This window comes from Macrobrachium rosenbergii, chromosome 20 (genome assembly GCF_040412425.1).
Source record: "Macrobrachium rosenbergii isolate ZJJX-2024 chromosome 20, ASM4041242v1, whole genome shotgun sequence".
Taxonomy (NCBI): Eukaryota; Metazoa; Arthropoda; class Malacostraca; order Decapoda; family Palaemonidae; genus Macrobrachium; species Macrobrachium rosenbergii.
Window position 1 is genome coordinate 6,939,406 of NC_089760.1, and position 20,595 is coordinate 6,960,000.

General features: G+C 38.1%; 2 protein-coding genes and 1 long non-coding RNA gene across 10 annotated transcripts in view; 1 reads left to right on the plus strand and 2 right to left on the minus strand.

The window, feature by feature from the left end:
- LOC136849032 (putative inorganic phosphate cotransporter) overlaps positions 1-20,595 on the minus strand; it is a 40,299-nt gene that overhangs the window by 1,604 nt on the left and 18,100 nt on the right. For all 4 annotated transcript variants that reach the window (XM_067121923.1, XM_067121920.1, XM_067121924.1 and 1 more), the window contains exons 2-8: positions 19,667-19,875; positions 14,641-14,874; positions 14,133-14,220; positions 6,205-6,431; positions 2,282-2,431; positions 1,517-1,649; positions 921-1,162 (exon numbers count right to left, since the gene is read on the minus strand). In XM_067121923.1, the coding sequence (XP_066978024.1) occupies positions 921-1,162; positions 1,517-1,649; positions 2,282-2,431; positions 6,205-6,431; positions 14,133-14,220; positions 14,641-14,874; positions 19,667-19,774 (1,182 nt within the window). In that variant the 5' untranslated portion in view covers positions 19,775-19,875. The remainder of the gene's footprint in view (positions 1-920; positions 1,163-1,516; positions 1,650-2,281; positions 2,432-6,204; positions 6,432-14,132; positions 14,221-14,640; positions 14,875-19,666; positions 19,876-20,595) is intronic.
- The window catches only part of LOC136849030 (sphingomyelin phosphodiesterase 5-like), a 77,219-nt gene continuing 59,672 nt past the window's right edge, over positions 3,049-20,595 (plus strand). For 2 of the 5 annotated variants that reach the window (XM_067121915.1, XM_067121916.1), the window contains exon 1: positions 3,049-3,218. The gene's annotated coding sequence lies outside the window, so the exon portion shown is untranslated. The remainder of the gene's footprint in view (positions 3,219-20,595) is intronic. The other 3 variants (XM_067121906.1, XM_067121912.1, XM_067121909.1) reach the window with 3 other exon arrangements.
- On the minus strand, positions 13,040-13,646 carry LOC136849033 (uncharacterized). Its single transcript, XR_010856204.1, has 2 exons — positions 13,511-13,646; positions 13,040-13,245 (listed from the first exon to the last, which is right to left on the minus strand). It is a non-coding gene; the product is annotated as an uncharacterized lncRNA (long non-coding RNA).

The window sequence follows — 20,595 nt, forward strand, 5'->3', positions numbered from 1 at the left end:
GAAAAGTACTGTCTCATTGAGGAATTATCGTTAGAAGAGGAATAAAAATCTTGGCAATGAAACAAAAACGGGGAGGAATTTTTTACAATAGAATGACCTACCTTTCATGAAAAACTGTCAGCACTCTCTCTCTCTCTCTCTCTCTCTCTCTCTCTCTCTCTCTCTCTCTCTCTCTCTCTCTCTCTCTCTCTCTGGAAAACATAAATTTTATTTTATTCACGAAGCTCTTGAAATAATGTTCTAGTGAGAAACTACTTTAGTTTGAGAGCTGCATACTATTTCTTCCTTAAATTGTCGAGGCCAGTAAACCACGTAGTTTAGAGATTATCAAAAATATTGTCAATACAGGGTAATGATTAATGTGATATATGAATTAACAATTCTCAGGAAATTCTTTACTTTTGACATCAAGAAACAATTCAAATCGTGGCTCGTACTCATCAAACCGAGTGCTTTTTCTGCTGTTTTTTCTTTGACTTCATTATGTGTCAAACATATATATATATATATATATATATATATATATATATATATATATATATATATATATATATATATATATATATATATATATATATATATATATATATATATATATATATATATATATATATATATATATATATATATATATATATATATATATATTATAATTATATATGTATATATATACATATATATATATATATATATATATATATAAGCAATTATCATTTATAAATAAGAGAAATATGACCTGACAATTAAATGTGTAGCAAAAATAACCCGAAAATACAGATAGAAAAGTACGTAAAACCAAGAAGAAAAAGAGAAGAATAGACCAGAGGCAGAATGGACAAATAGGACCTTAAACCTTGCAACAAGTTCTATGGATATATAGTTATGAGAAAAAAAAGAACAAAACGTATGCACAAACTTACGTTTCCCTGAGTGATGAGCCCCGTGATCCCAGGTGCTAGGATGCCGGTAAATGCCCCTACGGTGTTTGCAAGCCCTACTAAGGTCCCTGATAGGTTAGGCGCGATGTCCTGATTCGAGACTGGATACCCACAGTAAGTCACTCCGGAGATACTAATCGACAAACACAGGATTACTAGAGCTGCGACTGCGTCACACCTAACGAAGCTTAAAGCGACAAGGCCCAGCATTGGTCCGTAACACCCTGCAAAGTTATGAATGCGACTAGACAGCTGTTTGTCGACTGATGAGCTACCTTAAATAAAATGGCCTATATCATTATATATATATATATATATATATATATATATATATATATATATATATATATATATATATATATATATATATATATACATACATACATATGTATATATATTATATATATACAGTGTGTGTGTGTTTGTGTTGGTATGTGTGAAATTGCAGCAAGTATAAATATTACAATATCGAATTCTGACGTGCATCTTTTTTAGCTAGACTTTTTTTCGTCTGTGAATTAAGCCCCTGAAAATATAATTTCTGGGCAAGCCAATGTCAAGAGACAGCATTTACGAACCGACGGCCGTTGATAACTTCCTAAGGGTCCTGACCGAGAGCATTTTTCGCTGTACGAATGAGTCAGTCAGCTGTCCCCAGAAGAGTAACAGCAGAGTCATCCCCAAGTAAGGCACCGCTGACAACAATCCGTTCTGGAAGATAAGTCAAGATAATGGGTGTGTTTTGTTTATACAAGCACATATACAGTATAATATTCTGAAGTTATAGTGTATATGTTGTTTGTATATTACTCTGATAAGCCTGCCTGCTATATGTATGCAAGCTTATCTGTGTAATATACAAACAACATATACTATATAACTGAGTTTGATAGGAACAATAAAACAGGAAGGGATTTTTAAAAGTCCTGTTGTTGGAAAGTCCACCTAAATGAAGCCCGAAAGAACAGGAGCCAGCCAAGGATCATTTATGTGGAAAATGTCTAAGTCAGTACAGCAGCCGACCTATTTGAAGAAAATGAGTCGGTTGCTTTAGGCCACATTAATTTTTATTCACGCATTAACTTTCTACGTAGAATGAAAGATATACCACCAAGGACTTTTTTTTTTTTTTTGCAAATGATTTTGTCCCTAATAATTAGGCTTTAAACTTAAGGAACTGGGGTTAACAAGATTGCTTAAGTAATTGTGAAACAATCAGCTGCATAAAAGGATTAAAAATGGTTCTTATAATAAGAAAATTTGTAAATCTCACATGATTGTCAATATGTGCATGGTTCTCATACTTCAAGAACTAAAATCAAGTAAGAAAATATAATACTTACACTTTTAATATCGAAGTACAGTATGTTAGCAAAGTATTGTGGTAACCCATTAAGAAGAATATAGAACCCAAAGCTGTTGCCAAAGCATGCGAACACGATTGCCCAAAAGGGCAGCGATGTCCCAAGGTCTTTCCACGGAATGGCTATTACCTTGAAAGTAGAAGAATAAAATCCTTTAGAATTAGGATAGCTGAAAATGTCCCAAGTAAAAAAAGAAAAAAATATATATATATATATATATATATATATATATATATATATATATATATATATATATATATATATATATATATATATATATATATATATAAAACTTTAAACTTTTATTGCAACCATGTCAGTCATTTTTCTTGCTTTAACACTTCCAGTCACCTTGTTACACTTCCAAACATCCACTTACTGGCCCAGGTAATTGAAGCATTAGTTTTTTTTTTTTTTACTCTTTTAATTACTTCGTTGTATTGTATTAAATTGAAGTAAAAGTGCGCGATCTCCTATCCCCAAATGTTGATAGCCTACTGTGAGTGAATTTTGAACTAACCAGCAATTTGCTGTTACCCAAAACGAAACTGTTGTGAGTAAATTATTCACGTCTGAACTGTTATAACGGTAGTTTGCACTTAGGTTAACCATCGTTAGGAAGTTTCAGCTAAAATACTTCAGAAATAAATGTTACTATAATAGGCCAGTTGGAATACAAATTGCTTTTTATTTCCAACAGTAAACAAAAGGTAAGGAAAAAGAAAGCGTGCCTCTCTATATAGCTCAGTCAGTACTCAGTATATCAGAGTGAACGGAAAGGTGACCCAAAAATAACTTTGAAAAAAACTTCAAGTTCGTATTAAGTGAATTTAGAGAAGGACCTTTGGAGGCATACAAGTTCGTATAAGTGAATTTAGAGGACCTGTGGAGGCATACATAAATATATAGGACAAAGGTAAGAAAAATACGATGCATATATCCTAAAAGAAATTTGACTCATAGTGACATTATTTTGTTTGAAGAAAGGTGTTGACTGCTCCTGTAAGCAATATTTAGTCGCAAAGTTGCTGTTTTCATATTGTTCTGATGGACTTATCCGTATGTAATGCTTTGTTTAATTGGGGGGGGGGCGTTGTCTGTGTGCGTCTACCCGTATGAACGCATAGTTTAGGTTCTGCAGATCGTTGTTATGGTACACTTTTCTGTTCGCGTGGTAGGTCGTCTCTGCTGGCATTATTCTCTCTATCATTTTTCGGGAGTCGGATGGCGATGTCGATTCGCTTGTTCTTGGAAGACGTCTGCTGGCAACGTCAACGCTTGGCCGTACAGGACTTCTGCTGGGGATGCGTTGAATGTTGCCCGCGGCGTCGTTCTCAGGCTCGGTAGGACCCAAGGTAGTTCTTTCCTCCAGCTCCCGCCCTGGCATCTGGCGGTGAGTGATGGTTTTAGCGATCGGTGCAGCCTCTCGATGATGCCATTTGCTTCGGGGTTGTAAGCCGTCATATGCGTTATTTTCGTCCCCAGACTGTCGGCGAGGGCGTTCCACAGGGCGGATGTGAATTTGGCTCCTCTGTCGCCGGTGATGATATGGGTTATGGGGGACTCCGTGCCTACTGACCCAATCTACGAGGGCTTTTACTTAGCTCTCCGCCGTTTGCTGTCGTATTGGTATTGCTTCTGGCCATCTGGTGTTCCTGTCTACAATGGTAAACGGGTATCTATTCCCCTCTGAGGTCGGGGGGATATGTGGGCGAGTCGACGGTTCGTTGTTTTGAACGCTTCTATCCCGCTTTCGACGTGTCTTGTGACTTTTGACGTCTGGCGCGGGATGCATTCTCTCGTCCACGTTTTTGCGTCCTTCCCCATTCCCCACCAGATGTACCGCTCTGTCATGGTTCCGGCGGTTGATCGGCCCGATGGGTGGGATACGTTGTGGGCGAGAGTGAAGGCTCTCCTTCTTAGGCTTTCTGGCAAGTATGGGCGAGGGCGTCCAGTACTCATTTCGCCGGTAATGGTCGTTCCGCTGTTGATAGACATTTTGAAGGTGTGGTTGATCCGCCGCAGTCGCTGCAAGCCCACGTCGTCCTTCGGCACTTCTACTGGATGGTTTTGACGCAGTTTCTCGATAGTGCGTCCACCACAGTGTTCGCTGAACCTTTCAGCTACTTGATAATGCAGGAGTGCTCAGCTATCACTGCCAGGTACCGTTGTTGCCTCAATGACCATGCGTCTGCTGACTTCGTGAAGGCGTACGCCAGTGGCTCATGGTCTGTCTGCACCACGGACTTTTGTCCCTCGAGCATGTGTCGGAAGTGGCAGACTGTTTTGTAGACTGCGAGGAGCTCCCTGTCAAATATTGAATACTCCTGTTCCAAAGCCATTAGCCTTGTGCTGAAAATAATTATACAAAAAGAAGGCATACAAAGATCTGAATTGTAAGCTTTATAAACATGCCTTATAAATAGATTAATCAAAATTTTTGTATTCAAAGTCAGCTGATAATACGCCAAACCATTTTCATTTGAGAAATATTGAATTGGGTGTCTCTCTTTTCTCTGTCTTACATAATTTCAATTCCAAAATAGGCTAAGCCAACTAGAATACTCCTCTATTGGTATAGCAACTAAACAATATTTACCTGGAGTAATATCCTTAGTATACATGTGTTGAGTAGGCACACCAGTATCTTTCAATGTGCGTGCATTTTTAGGATGATCTAAAAGTATATGTCTAAGGCTTTCTCCAAAATCACCAGGGACAAAATAAATGGAGCATATTCTTGCATTCTTCACGTTGAAATCATCTTTCCTTTTGCACAGATTAACCCCAGTTTTGCAGAGATGGATCCTCTGGAAATCTGTAAAATGAAATGCCTTTTTCTTGGCGATGGTGATCATGATTATTGCAACCAAACACAGCACATATCACCATCTTTGTTGTCTCTTATCAACTGATTGAAATGTTAAAAGATCGGCGAATTCCCTCCAAAACAGTATGAGGCAGTGAACCTTTTGCCACTTACTCAGCTGGGTTCCAAGTGACGTCACTGCGCGGGAAAACACAAAACTCGTTCTCTCACGAAATCACCTTACTCTTCTTCCACCTTGATGGTTTCTCTCGTGGGTTAGTCATCGCGGGATAAAGATTTTGATTGTAGGTGTGTGTAGGCCCACACATGTGGGCACTACAGGGTGAAGGATTAATATGTGGAACTAGGTTTTCCTTGATTTATAAAGGTCAAATAAAGAAAGCAGGCTTGGGATTAGTGAAGTCTAGGGGAAATTAACTTAAATTATTACACCGTTATGCATCGTTTTGGGGAGGGCTGCTGCCAGCAGTCTTCGATAGCTTACGTACAGTTGAGGCAGAGATAGTTGCTCACATCCACCCTCGGACCAGAGAACACGTTTCTTAGAATACCACTCATCACAATCACATTCACATCCTCCCCATTCTTAGTATTTACGCCTGTCGGACTGGCAAGTCGAACAAAACAGCGTTCCCCTCTGCCAGCCATAATTCAGCACCATTCAAGTCTCAAGTTTAATCATCAATGGTTTTTCCAAGTACAACACAAGAAGTTCCAAAGAGTGAAAACGATAGATTTGGATGTATCTGTATGCACGAACACCAGCCAACCACATCCGCTCACTAGAGTAGTTTATACAAAAATTCTGCGAAATGCATAACATTTTAATGAAATCTGAAGTCCTCATGATGAAGAAATTTAAATTCTGTGACTATCCAAACATTTTGTAAATGGAACAGCGCCCTCTTCATAACCGTCGCAGATAGCTAATAACGAGATTTTACAATGCTCGCGCTAGTTAATATGTCCATCATGCGATAGTAAGTCTACCTCTGAAATGAAGACTAGATACAGGACAGAAGTTTACCCGTTTCAGTTCAACTACAAACATTTAAAAGCAACTACCACCCACCTTTTTTGTTCTCATGGTATTTCCCTCCTGGGCAATGTACTCGAGCTCCTTTGCGGACACTCTTGGATGTTTTTCATGGCTATCCCTGATGAAAAGAAACCAAGGTATCCCCCATACTAGGCCGAGGATTCCAAACAGATAGAAAATAGAGGGCCATCCTCCCATGAAAGTAGAGCTGCTGAGAAGTCCACCAAGAGACATCGCTGCCACTGTTCCCAAATTGCTGCCTGAAATTCATCGGGGAGAGAGAACTGGTTAACTGGTTCAATTAAGGACGACTTCGTCCCTGTTAGTTGTTTTTGGGCTTATTCGCGGTTGACTCACTGAAGTGCTGATTTAAAATAATTCAGAAAAGATGGTCTTCATTAAGTAACTGGATGATTAAAAATAAATGGTTAAGCTTCATTTGTCTAGATAAGATTTATCTTAGGCCAGTTATCAGTGAAGCCTTGTTACATTTCTTAACACTTAATGATGGGTTTTCCTCAATCAAAGGTGATAAAATATTAGCCAATACATGCACCTAAATTTATTGCTTTACAGTACAACCCCTTCCCCGTAGAGGGGCGGCGCATTGGTGCACTTCTCAGTGCATTGTAGGCATTACTAAAATGAGTTTGTAGCCTTCCTTCGGCCCTTAGTTGCATCCACTTTTCATTCTTTTACTTTACCTCCATTCCCACTTCCTTTCTTCGATTTTGCTGTCTAAGTTCTCTACTACTTTATGCAGCTGCTAGGTTTTCTCCAGGTTCCACCTTTAAACCTTGTACTTCAACTCCTTATTTTCTTGTGTGCTATATATATATATATATATATATATATATATATATATATATATATATATATATATATATATATATATATATATATATATATATATATATATATATATATAAATATATATATATATATATATATATATATATATATATATATATATATATATATATATATATATATATATATATATATTATATATTATATATTATATATTATATATTATATATTATATATTATATATTATATATATATATATATATATATATATATATATATATATATATATATTATATATTATATATTATATATTATATATTATATATTATATATTATATATTATATATTATATATATATATATATATATATATATATATATATATATATATATATAATCAATAAACTTCTAAACGTCCTTTAATATCCAGTGCTCTACCTAAGGAAATAATATATTTTCATATAGCCTATGTTACCGAAGGAATTTTTAGTTGACAATAAGTTAAAATACCGTGGGCTCGAACCAGCGAAGGACAAGAACTCAGGACTACAGTGGGCGCTTTAAACCACACGGCCAGCAAGTGAGGTATAAGTGGATATCGCCTCCCATATACAAATCCCCGTCGAACTCAGGTGTTTTGTATTTAGTGACTATATCCACCCACCTCTGCCATGTTGACCGTGTAGTGCGTTTAATCGCACGCAGCCATATTATGACTTTTATCACATCACCGTGATTCATATACAATCAGTAAGCTACAAACGTCCTTTAATATCCAATTCGCTCTGCCTTGGAAATAATATATTTTCATATATTTTACCGAAGGGGAATTTTTTAGTTATTAATAAGTTTGTCGTCCCGTGGGCTCGAAATAGCGAAGGACAAGAACTCAGGGCTACAGTGGACACTTTAAACCACACGGCCAGCAAGTGAGGTATAAGTGGATATCGCCTCCCATATACAAATCCCCCGTCGAACTCAGGTGTTTTGTATTTAGTGACGATATCCACCCACCTCTCTATGTTGACTGTGTAGTGCGTTTATGCATACGCAGCCATAATATGACTTTTATCACATCACCGTGATTCATATACGATCAGTAAGCTACAAACGTCCTTTAATATCAATTCGCTCTACCTTGGAAATAATATATTTTCATATATATTACTGAAGGGAATTTTTAGTTATTAATAAGTTTGTCGTCCCGTTAAACTCGAAATAGCGAAGGACAAGAACTCAGGGCTACAGTGGACACTTTAAACCACCACGGCCAGCAAGTGAGGTATAAGTGGATATCGCCTCCCCATATACAAATCCCCGTCGAACTCAGGTGTTTTGTATTTAGTGGCGATATCCACCCACCTCTGCTATGTTGACTGTGTGAGTGCGTTTATGCATGCGCGCAGCCATATTATGACTTTTTATCACATCACCGTGATTCATATACAATCAGTAAGCTACAAACGTCCTTTAATATCAATTCGCTCTACCTTGGAAATAATATATTTTCATATGTGTTACCGAAGGAATTTTTAGTTGATAATAAGTTAAATCGTCCGTGGGCTTTCGAAATAGCGAAGGACAAGAACTCAGGACTACAGTGGGCGCTTTAAACCACACGGCCAGCAAGTGAGGTATAAGTGGATATCGCCTCCCATATACAAATCCCCCGTCGAACTTGGGTGTTTTGTATTTAGTCCACTGTAGTCCTGAGTTATTGTCCTTCGCTGGTTCGAGCCTCACGGACGAAGAACTTATTATCAACTAAAAATTCCTTCGTAACATATATGAAAATATATTATTTCCGAGGTAGAGCTAATTGATATTAAAGGACGTTTGTAGCTACTGATTGTATATGAATCACAGTGATGTGATAAAAGTCATAATATGGCTGCGCATGATAAACGCACTACACGGTCAACATGGCAGAGGTGGGTGGATATCGCCACTAAATACAAAACACCTGAGTTCGACGGGGGATTTGTATATGGGAGGCGATATCCATTTATACCTCACTTGCTGGCTGTGTGGTTTAAAGCGTCCCCTGTAGTCCTGAGTTCTTGTCCTTCGCTGGTTCAAGCACACGGGACGGCGAACTTATTATCAACTAAAATTCCCCTCGGTAACATATATGAAAATATATTATTTCCGAGGTAGAGAGAATTGATATTAAAGGACGTTTGTAGCTAACTGATTGTATATGAATCATGGTGATGTGATAAAAGTCATAATATGGCTGCGTATGACAGACGTACTACACGGTCAACATGGCAGAGGGTGGTGGATATCGCCACTAAATACAAAACACCTGAGTTCGGACGGGGATTTGTATATGGGAGGCGATATCCACTTATACCTCACTTGCTGGCCGTGTGGTTTAAAGCGCCCACTGTAGTCCTGAGTTCTTGTCCTTCGCTGGTTCAAGCCCACAGGACGGCGAACTTATTATCAACTAAAATTCTTCGGTAACATATATGAAAATATATTATTTCCGAGGTAGAGAGAATTGATATTTAAGGACGTTTGTAGCTAACTGATTGTATATGAATCACGGTGATGTGATAAAAGTCATAATATGGGTGCGTATGACAACGCACACACGGTCAACATGGCAGAGGTGGGTGGATATCGCCACTAAATACAAAACACCTGAGTTCGAAGGGGGATTTGTAGATGGGAGGCAATATCCACTTATACCTCACTTGCTGGCCGTGTGGTTTAAAGCGTCCACTGTAGTCCTGAGTTCTTGTCCTTCGCTGGTTCGAGCCCACGGGACGACGAACTTATTATCAACTAAAAAATTCCCCTTCGGTAACATATATGAAAATATATTTCCGAGGTAGAGCGAATTGGATATTAAAGGACGTTTGTAGCTAACTGATTGTATATGAATCACGGTGATGTGGTAAAAAGTCATAATATGGTTGCGTGCGACAAACGCACTACAAGGTCAACATGGCAGAGGTGGGTGGATATCGTCACTAAATACAAAACACCTGAGTTCGACGGGGGATTTGTATATGGGAGGCGATATCCACTTATACCTCACTTGCTGGCCGTGGTTTTAAAGCATCCACTGTAGTCCTGAGTTCTTGTCTTTCGCTGGTTCGAGCCCACGGACGACGAACTTATTATCAACTAAAAATTCCCCTTCGGTAACATATATGAAAATATATTATTTCCGAGGTAGAGCGAATTGGATATTAAAGGACGTTTGTAGCTTACTGATTGTATATGAATCACGGTGATGTGATAAAAAGTCATAATATGGCTGCGTGCAACAAACGCACTACACGGTCAACATGGCAGAGGTGGGTGGATATCGTCACTAAATACAAAACACCTGAGTTCGACGGGGGATTTGTATATGGGAGGCGATATCCACTTATACCTCACTTGCTGGCCGTGTGGTTTAAAGCGTCCACTGTAGTCCTGAGTTCTTGTCCTTCGCTGGTTCGAGCCCATGGAACGACGAACTCATTATCAACTAAAAAATTCCCCTTCGGTAACATATATGAAAATATATTATTTCCCAGGTAGAGCGAATTGGATATTAAAGGACGTTTGTAGCTTACTGATTGTATATGAATCACGGTGATGTGATAAAAAGTCATAATATGGCTGCGTGCGACAAACGCACTACACGGTCAACATGGCAGAGGTGGGTGGATATAGTCACTAAATACAAAACACCTGAGTTCGACGGGGGATTTGTATATGGGAGGCGATATCCACTTATACCTCACTTGCTGGCCGTGTGGTTTAAAGAGTCCACTGTAGTCCTGAGTTCTTGTCCTTCGCTGGTTCGAGCCCATGGGACGACGAACTCTTTATCAACTAAAAAATTCCCCTTCGGTAACATATATGAAAATATATTATTTCCGAGGTAGAGCGAATTGGATATTAAAGGATGTTTGTATATTACTGATTGTATATGAATCACGGTGATGTGATAAAGAGTCATATATATATATATATATATATATATATATATATATATATATATATATATATATATATATATATATATATATATATATATATATATATATATATATATATAATATATACATATATATGTATATACATATATACATGTATATAAACATATATACATAGGTTATATATATTGTCACGATGTGTTCCAAGTACCTGGTTATTACACCACTAATCACAGTATTCAAAATTTTACTTCACTTCAGCCAGATACCTGAACTATCATGACAATAAAATTACGACTGATTACTCTAAAGGCAACAGTGATCCCTTAAAAAGCTTATTAATCATGTGAAAAATCAGACTAAGTTTATCAAAACAAGTGTGAGGTTTCAACAGTTAAACAAAAATACTAAAGTAAAAGGACATCACTGCATCAAACAACTTTAACTGTTTCCCTAGTCTTAATTCACTTCAGCAAAACTAATGGAACAAAACATGTTTATCACTTTGCCTTATGCACAAAATTAATCCTATTCACTGGCGGTCAATAAATGAAACACTGCCTTTAAAAACAAAAATTTATTTTTAAATTCAAATTTTATTATTAGAATTCACAGTCTGAAAAAATTGACTATTACTTGAAATCAACATATAATTTAATTAACTCTAAATTACAAAGGTTAATTATCAAGAAATTAAATAAAGCAAAACTTCAACTATTCAGAAATACCTCAGATTTGAAAAGAAAACCTAAGTAAATGAAAATTAAATCAAGTATGCAATGTTAAAATATCAAAAAATACTTAAAATGCTAAGTAAGTAAATGTTAAATCACCAATATATAAAATGTGAAAAATCAAGAGATTGCAAACACAAGAACACACAAAAATACACTAAAGGTTTACCAAAAACAATTTCACTAGGCAAAAATCCCTAAATACACCTTATTATACCATGGTAATAATGAGTAAAATTCACTTTACCTTGCGCAAGCTTGTGAAAACTTTTGTAAAATCACCCAAATGCAGCTGCTCAAGATTCACAAAATACACTTTTGATAGGTGCCTTTACAAATATATACTCTTGTTACTGCTACCACCAGATCTCAAAAGCTAAAACTAATATCAATGACCACACAAATATTTTATGTTAATAACTTCTCTCTTTTGAAGAAAGAGAGAGAGGAGGGGGGAACCACAAGAAAGGTCTCTTAAATCAGAATGAGCAAACTTTAGGATTCCCTATAGGAGCAAAACACTCAGATGACGTCATTATTAAGGCAAAACGTTTTGGGCCCAAAACTAACACATCAGAACTCTACACGATCAGAGCAATGTAATCTTACAAAACATGACATAATCAATCGAGATGTGCTTTTACTCTCAAAAAGGCGTACCTGACTCAAACAGAAAATAGTGTGGGATGTGATCAGAACAATACGTGATCAGAGCAATGTACTCTTAAACATGACACAATTGCCATGTGCTTTGGTGCAACAACTCGTTCGTATTTCTTAAAAAGGTACACGTCTTTACCAGAAAATCATATGGAACAAAGCTTTTAATGAAATCTTAACACAACTCAACTGTTATCTCTCGCTTGTCAATGCGTCATCTTTCACAATGATAATCGAAGAAAACAAAGCACTCGCTATCACACACACGTGTTGCTGATATACTATGTTATTATTAACCTAAATCACTAACTCTTTTGAGATCTGACATTACAAAGACATCCATATATAACTAAAACTAATATGCAGAATACACAGCTAGAACAGTAAATATATCAAAATCATGGAATGATATACATATTACAAGGCAATATCATTAAAAAAAAAAAAAAATATATATATATATATATATATATATATATATATATATATATATATATATATATATATATATATATATATATATATATACATACGATTTTATCTGAGGAAATGCTTATCATGATCCGGGTATATACTCCAAATGAATTATTTATTTACTTACCTCAATATTTTTCTAGTATTTGACCGCTGTTGATTCAGGTTATCGAAAAAAACCAAGGGAAAGGAGGAATATAACTGAGCTGATGGCTCTACTCACAAGGCAGTTGCAAGCAAACACTTTAGGGTAAGTTTAAGATTGCGTATATTTACTTTTAAATGAGCAATCAGAAAACAAAAAAGAACTAAGCAGGCAGGTGAGGCCAGAGAGATTAATTATAACTAGGAACACTTGAAGGTATATCCGTCACTGTGACAATGTTGATAAGGGGCCCCGTGGGTTCACAACAGGCAAGGCACAATCAAGGGAGAATTCCACGGCTAAGGATCCCTCTATAAATGGAGAGATTTACGAATTAAAGGCCAGTAAGGACACAGTAAAATATGCATAGGACAAGACGGTGCATGGTGGGTAACATGGATGTCTTGAACACACTATTTTATGTAATTACTCAAGCACTGGAATTTTCATAGCACTGCTCTAACAAGGCGAGGTTAATATGGAAATATTGGCGCTTAGAAATGAAATAGGAAGTATACTGCAAGAATTAAAACAGTGTGGCTGAATGAAAAGAACCTTTGCAACAGATCACTTTACCTTATAGAAGAGGTGGCTTCAGTGTGGGTAATGGCAGCGGAGGAGGGCTAAAAGGCTTCGCTGATAAGAATACTAAGGCCCCCTACAAGATAGGACCACGTGGTAGAGGCATGGTGCTCTGAAGGAGACAGGAGTGCAAAGGGCAGATGTGACTTGCTCGCATCCAGATCTGTCTCTCAAATCTAGTTCCTCCGGTCAGGCCTTTTAAGAACGCGGGTCAGGGATTATGATGTTTTCCAAATGCAGAAGGGGTTAGTGTCGTCCCTCTACGTGCATGCATCATTTGAATCGCGAGAATAGGCTCATGGTGAGCCTATTCCAGGTGTTGCTACAGGAGCCGCACTTCTCTCTTAATCTGGTTTATTCTGCCTCTGGCCAGAAATTAATCTCCTCACGGCCTCATGCTCTGAAAAACAAAGGGCCTCCACCATCCTTACTTCTGAGTTTTAAATTAAGCTTTCGGTAGCTTGGATGCTTGGGAAGATGTAGAAATATATATATATATATATATGTGTGTGTGTATGCATATGTACGTGTACATAAACCCATGTTGATGGCAAATCAGTAGCTCTTGAGTGTTAGGCAAAAGGACGACTGAAACAGAAGACTTTGGTTCATTTACCTATATAAACGTAACTTGTGAATTTCGATCTCTCCTTTGGTATCACCCAAGTGCTGATAAGAACTGCCAAGCTTGGAAGCGTTCCTCCCTGCAGAGATACAAATTGTGTTTCTAGTGATTTGCTTCCTAAACAGTTTCCACAATTGTTACAGTATTTAACTTGTTACCTAGGCATTCTATAAAATCTTTGCGGCCTTGATGAGCCTCTGTTTGGGTCCTCCTAATTTTGTGGAAGCCCTATAGTAAAGAAATTGCGCATATGTCCGTCTGGCCGCAAAACAACGAACTTTTATGGTAACAAAGTGTGTGAAAACGCAACTATATCAAGATGTTACTTTAGTTGACCAGATAGTTTGATCTGAAATGTACTATCGAAATGGAAATCTTTGTAATACAGGCAAAACATTTTTCTTGCATTTGAACTTTTGGTTGTGCACGCATGTTAGGTAAAGGTAACATTCAGTGTGAGGCGTGAACGCAGTATGATGAAAAACCAAATGATTCTTACCTGAGCGACTCCTGCCAGTATCCTGTTAGCAATCAAGAGCCACTTAGACTGGTAAGCGCAGAATGGCGTCACAATGCTGAGGAAAGCGGGGATCACGATGCCAATGCCGAAAACGAGACGGCCGCCCAAATGCTCGGCTGCTCGACCTCCCAGGAAGTTGGTGAGTGTGTAGCCCCAGAAGAATGCTCCCAGTATCAAGCCCAGATCTCCTGCGTCCCAGTCGAAGTCGCCTTCCTGTGGAAACCTTATATAAATCTTAAAGGGTATGTGTATGTGTGTGTATGTATGGCCATCTTCGACCCCGTCCCCCAATTCCCGATAATGAATTGGTTGGTCTCCATTTGCAAACTTTCATAAAGTACCTATCTGTAGATGTGCAGCAAAATTGGCAAGTTCACAGCTTTCCAGAGCAAAATTTCAATTTAATCATTTTGACTGTTGTCTGTGAATCCGCGAAATCGGGAAAACCTAGGCCGTAGACTTTCCCAGTTTTTCACGGTGAGGATCAAGGCCACCTTGGACGGACTCCCCCCAAAAAAACTGCACGTGGCCGATCTTTCGGCCTAGATTTTTCGCTTGCAGTTCTTATTGTGACATCTTTTTCTTTAAGAGGTTTTTCCATACAGTTTTGGGGTGTTTGGACATTTTCAATCAGAAATGGGCTAAAAATTCGTCTTTTCAATAGACGGTTCTCATCCCCTTGGAGTACAGGTTTCCGTTCAATTTTAGAATGAGTTAATAGATCACAAGAGTTGAGATAAATTATGATATCCAAAAACAATTTCATTGGTAGTAATACTGTCAACACTTTATTCAATCCTGTGTTCTTACATAATATGCTTAAATTAGCTATACGTCAAATGAACAATCTTGTAGCTCAGTGCATTCGACAACCGGAGTGCAATAAATGCAGGGAAAATCCATTTTATTTTGAAATGAGACGTCGCTTTTGACGGGAAGCTTCATTAGGTCGAATATGACTGTTAAGAACATTTTTTGCCGCACTTCTGCTGGAAGAAAATTTATGTATGCTCTAGGGAATAGAGAGAGAGAGACGGGGTGGGGGTGGGGGAAGTAACACTCCATAGGTGTATTGTATATGGATTTCATGCATAATCTTAAATGATATTTATAAAGGTTAGGTGTCCAACTTCCGGGACAATAAATTAATGATTATTATGTTATGACTAATGACTCCAATGCTGACCTCAGAGTTTATATCAATTTCATTCATAAGTAAGCACACTTCTCAAGGCCATATTCATAAGTTTTCAAAAGTATTTTGAATAAAAAAAAAGACTAAAAAGGTTCGGAAAGTTTTAAAGTTTCTGTTCACGTTATTAAAGAAAATTTAAAAATCACAAAAAAAATTGTTGCTCAGTTGTTGAAAGGGTGACTCTGCTAGCCACATGGTTCTTGGGTATAGTTTTTTCTTTGCTCAAAAACTGCATAAAACAACAGATTCAGAATTCAAAATATGTTTTTTTCAATTTATAAGCAGTTACTTGCTTATGCGTTCTGTCGTGCATTTTGAGTAGAAAATGTCAGATCACTTTGACTTTAATTAAATTAAGCTTTGATTAAATATATAAGTACAGTAATTCTTAAATGATCTGGTTTCGCTTTATCCGGAAATCAACACACACACACACACATATATATACATATACATATATACTGTATGCAAGAGCTTTCACGACCTATTGACTTCATTAGTCACTTGATACATCATTACGAGTCACTTTGTTTATCGCTTTTAATTGGCTGAGGCAGTTTAGATGTGCATCATAACATCATATCATGATAACAGCATTCTCTAATTGCCTACATTAAAGAGTAGCAGTGCACTTTGTAGCGAAGCGTGCTTCTTTCTTTTGTCCAGTTGTGTGTCAGTTCTCACTATTCTTCAGAATGATTGCTGTGTGATCATGTGTCATGATGCTTTCCCCTCAACAAGATGCTTTTGTAGTGGTGCCTGCAATGTTCCAGGTGCTGTTATTGCTGTGTGTGGTGCTGTATATGCAGTGTATAGCTCAGCACCACCTGAAAGGGCCACAAAGATCTGGCACCTCAGAAGAAACTGGAGATCAGGAGGATCGAGACAGGTTGGTCAATAGAGGAGTATGGCATTGTCTGGTCTACCATACAGGACATTAGATCACCCAAGGACAAGGTGAAGTAGTACGTGATGGACTTTGGGAACAAGACTTCCAGGGGTCAGGCCCACAAGGTGACGGCAAAACCTGCCATGAAGTTGAGCAATCAACCTAGATCTGGTTTCATCATCAAAGTTCTGCTAGCATGTGCAGTGCTGAAAAGAAGGCTGCTGCAATGAAATTCACAGGTTTGCATGGGGTTGTGGACTGTAAGGCATCTGAAAGTTGGCTGAAGGTTGGCTGTTTCGGTTCAAGATTCAGTATGGGCTTCCCAATAAGAAGACTCATGGCAAAGCTTTAGATGCTTCTAAAGAGAGAATAGAGTTTTTTTCAGCAGAAGTTGGAAGGCTTAGGTGAAACAAAAGGTCTAATTTTAAGTCAAGTCTACAGTGCTGATGAAAGTGGTTTATTCTATTGCTCCTTGCCCACTAATACATTGACTTATGAGTAGGAAAAGAACTTACCTGCTCAAAAGCTTTTGAAACAACGTGTCTGCTTTATTATGTGCAAATGTTGTGCAAATGTTCCTGGTGGACATCATTGTAAACCAGTTGTATTTGGTTGTTTAAAGCAATCACATGCCTTGCATCGGTAGATGGATAATCTCCCAGTGATTTGGTATCATTTGACAAAGGCTTGGTTCACCTCCAAGATCCTCTGAATGCTTCCATAATCGCTTTTCTAAGGAGGTTGTTCATCATCAGACACAGGACCTTGGAATTGCTAAACACTGGGTGAAGGCTTTGCTTCTCACTGACAATGTGCCTACGCTCCCTACCACAATCCAGTTGATTATTGATGTTTTTTCTTCTTAATACGACTACACTCATTCAGCCATGGGGTCAAGGTGGTGTCATTGCAACAAAACGGCTATACTGGATGAAGTTCCTGGAGGGGGTGATGGTGATGTTTGAGGTGGGAGAGGAGAAAGAGCAAGGCTTGGATACACAGGGCAAACAGGCTGTGGAGAATCTTCAAAAGTATGTACTATAATCTGTCATCCACAACTTTACAGATTCCTGGAAGAATGTCGCTGTACAGACCCTGAAATATACTCAGAACCATATCCTGAATGGGAATGAGGGCACGATCAACTTCCAAGGTTTTGGCATAGAAGACTCGTGTCCAACTTGCCAAGGGAAGCAACAATGTTCCGGAGGATAATGCGCAGGAGCAGCTGGATGACGATGGTGGCAATCCTAGCTTCCAACTTTTGCTCAACAATAAAATTACTGCTGCAGATACTTCTGGGGAGATGCAGGAGGGAGCCCCTGAAGACAACAATAACAGTGAAGACAAGTCTACATCACAACCAGCACATATGCCCCTAACTCCCTTGCACCCAAGCCCATCCCCGTCCACTTTTTCAGTACATAACTCAGAAATGCAGGCGAGTAATTTGGCACCCTAGGGTGATGTGCGAGGTTCATTCAGCCAAGAATCTGATGTGTCTAATAACCCAGACCATCTAGGCACCTCAGTACCTCTTCAACCTATTTCTATTTCATGACCTCGAGGAGGTACTGGAGCTACTTGACGTCAGCGATACAGTGGTGTTAGAGGATTGGGAGGAGAGTGTAAACCTGCTCCCAAGCTTTGAAAAGTCCATCCATTATACACAGTTTCAGTAACACGACAGGTAAGCAAAAGAAAAAGTTTTGTTTTCGTTTTTTCAAGGATATTTTATATTGTGTAGAGAAGATGAGAAAAAATGTTGCCCAGGTTATATGGTAGTGTACCATTTGTACAATATACCTACCGCACTGTGTTGGGGGCAAGAGAGAGAGAGACAGTTTTGCTTATTTTTTTTTTAGTTTTAGTTTTCTGTAAAAGAAAACTGTTGTGCTGGCTTTGTCTGTCCGTCTCAGCGCTGAATGACCTCAGAGGTTCCAGTGTTTGGCCTTTGGCCTAAATTCTTTATTCAATTCAATTCAATTTGTCCGTCCGTCCACACTTTTTCTATCCACACTTTTTCTGTCCACCCGCAGGTCTTAAAAACTACTAAGGCTAGAGGACTGCAAATTGGTATGTTGATCATCCATCCTCCAATCATTAAACATACCAAATTGCAGCCCCCCAGCCTCAGTAGTTTTTATTTTATTTAAGGTTAAAGTTACCCATAATCTTGCGTCTGGCAACGATGTAGGGCAGGCCACCACTGGGCCATAGTTAAAGTTCATGGGTCGCGGCTCATACAGCATTATACCGAGACCACCGAAAGATAGATCTATTTTCGGTGGCTTTGATTATACACTGTACAGAAAACTCGATTACGCTGAAGAAACTTCGCCACATTTTTTACTTGTTTATTTTTGTACTGTATTGTGTGTTGTGTATAAGCATATAGTGTATGTATACACTATCTCATCCCAGATATAGGAAAATAAGGTGGTTAATTTTGGTTTCACATATGGTTTTCAGTTTAAAGTGTGTTGGTTGTGTCTTATAAGTATATATGTAGTGTATACTGTTATTCGGTATTGACATGGAATGGGGGTAAGGGTACGAAGTTGCCGCTTCACACCCGTAGCGTTTTGAGATCATATCCGGAAGTTTCCATTGTCAAGCAGGGCCTTGGAGAGATTACTTGTGAATGAATAATTGAATAAATGAAGCAAAAAGGATACTTTGGAAAACTAGACATAAATTTCTTGCTGCATAATTGCATTATGGTCCAACGTGTTCCCTCAAAGTCTACTTTGCAAAATGTTTAGTTGCTACGCAATCACACTTAGCAAATCGTGAAATTTTCTCTATATTCCTTAAAAAGGTTGAAAAATTTCCCCTCTTGTACATCTGTGATTGAAGATACAAAAAAATAAAGGAATTCCTTGTAAGGTTGGTTTGGCACCAATAATAAAGAGACTTACTATCGCTTGTTTGTCACCAAGAAGGTAACCATCCTCAGGGAGCAGGCAAGCCCCACTTTGGTTCAGGCGAGTGGTGTACTTGACCTCATCTATTCTCGTTCCTGCCATGGCCACAATGGCAATGGAGAGGTTTACCCGAAGGGCACAACTCAACAGTATTCCGAAGAAATACAGTAGCGCTAAAGTATGGCGGCAACCCCATGCTTCCTCTGAAAAAAAAAAAAAGCGAAAATTCCATGGTTATAAAAAGATCACACAAGACTGCCTGTTACACCATTAGGAATAAAATAGAAACAAAAAGTTGGTAGAGGGGGGAGAGATGTGAAGGGGTGTTGCTGTATATATGCCAGCGGGTCTAGCCTGTGAAGATGGGTACTATGGCGAGACTGGCAAAGCCTGTAAAGAGCGAAGCAAACAACACTTGCAGAACATAAGACATTATAATCAGACGTTGGCAGTTGCCACACACTGTTGGGAAAATTACATCAAGAAAGTTCAAATTACAATTTCTTTCTTCCTCTACGGTAAATTTTATAGAAAGTTATGACATTCCCTTAACTGCAGCAAACCTCACAAATCTTATAAGGTTATGTATCAAAGACTAAATTTTGTTTCAATGGGGAATTTTTTTGTACAAAAGTTTGGTATGGCTATGGGTAATCCATATCTCCTGTCCTTAGCAATATTTACACGGAATTTTTTGAGACAAAATTCTTACCAAGAATTTTGCCCCGAAAAGTTATATGGTTTAGGTATGTAGATGACATTTTTTGTATCTGGCCAGTTCACGAAAATCTCCAGGAATTTCTCGTTAAACCAAATAATTTAGTTTCTTCTATAAAATTTACTATAGAGGAAGAAACAAATTGTAATTTGAAGTTTCTTGATGTAACTGTCCATAGACATGATAGAAATTTCACCTTTTCAGT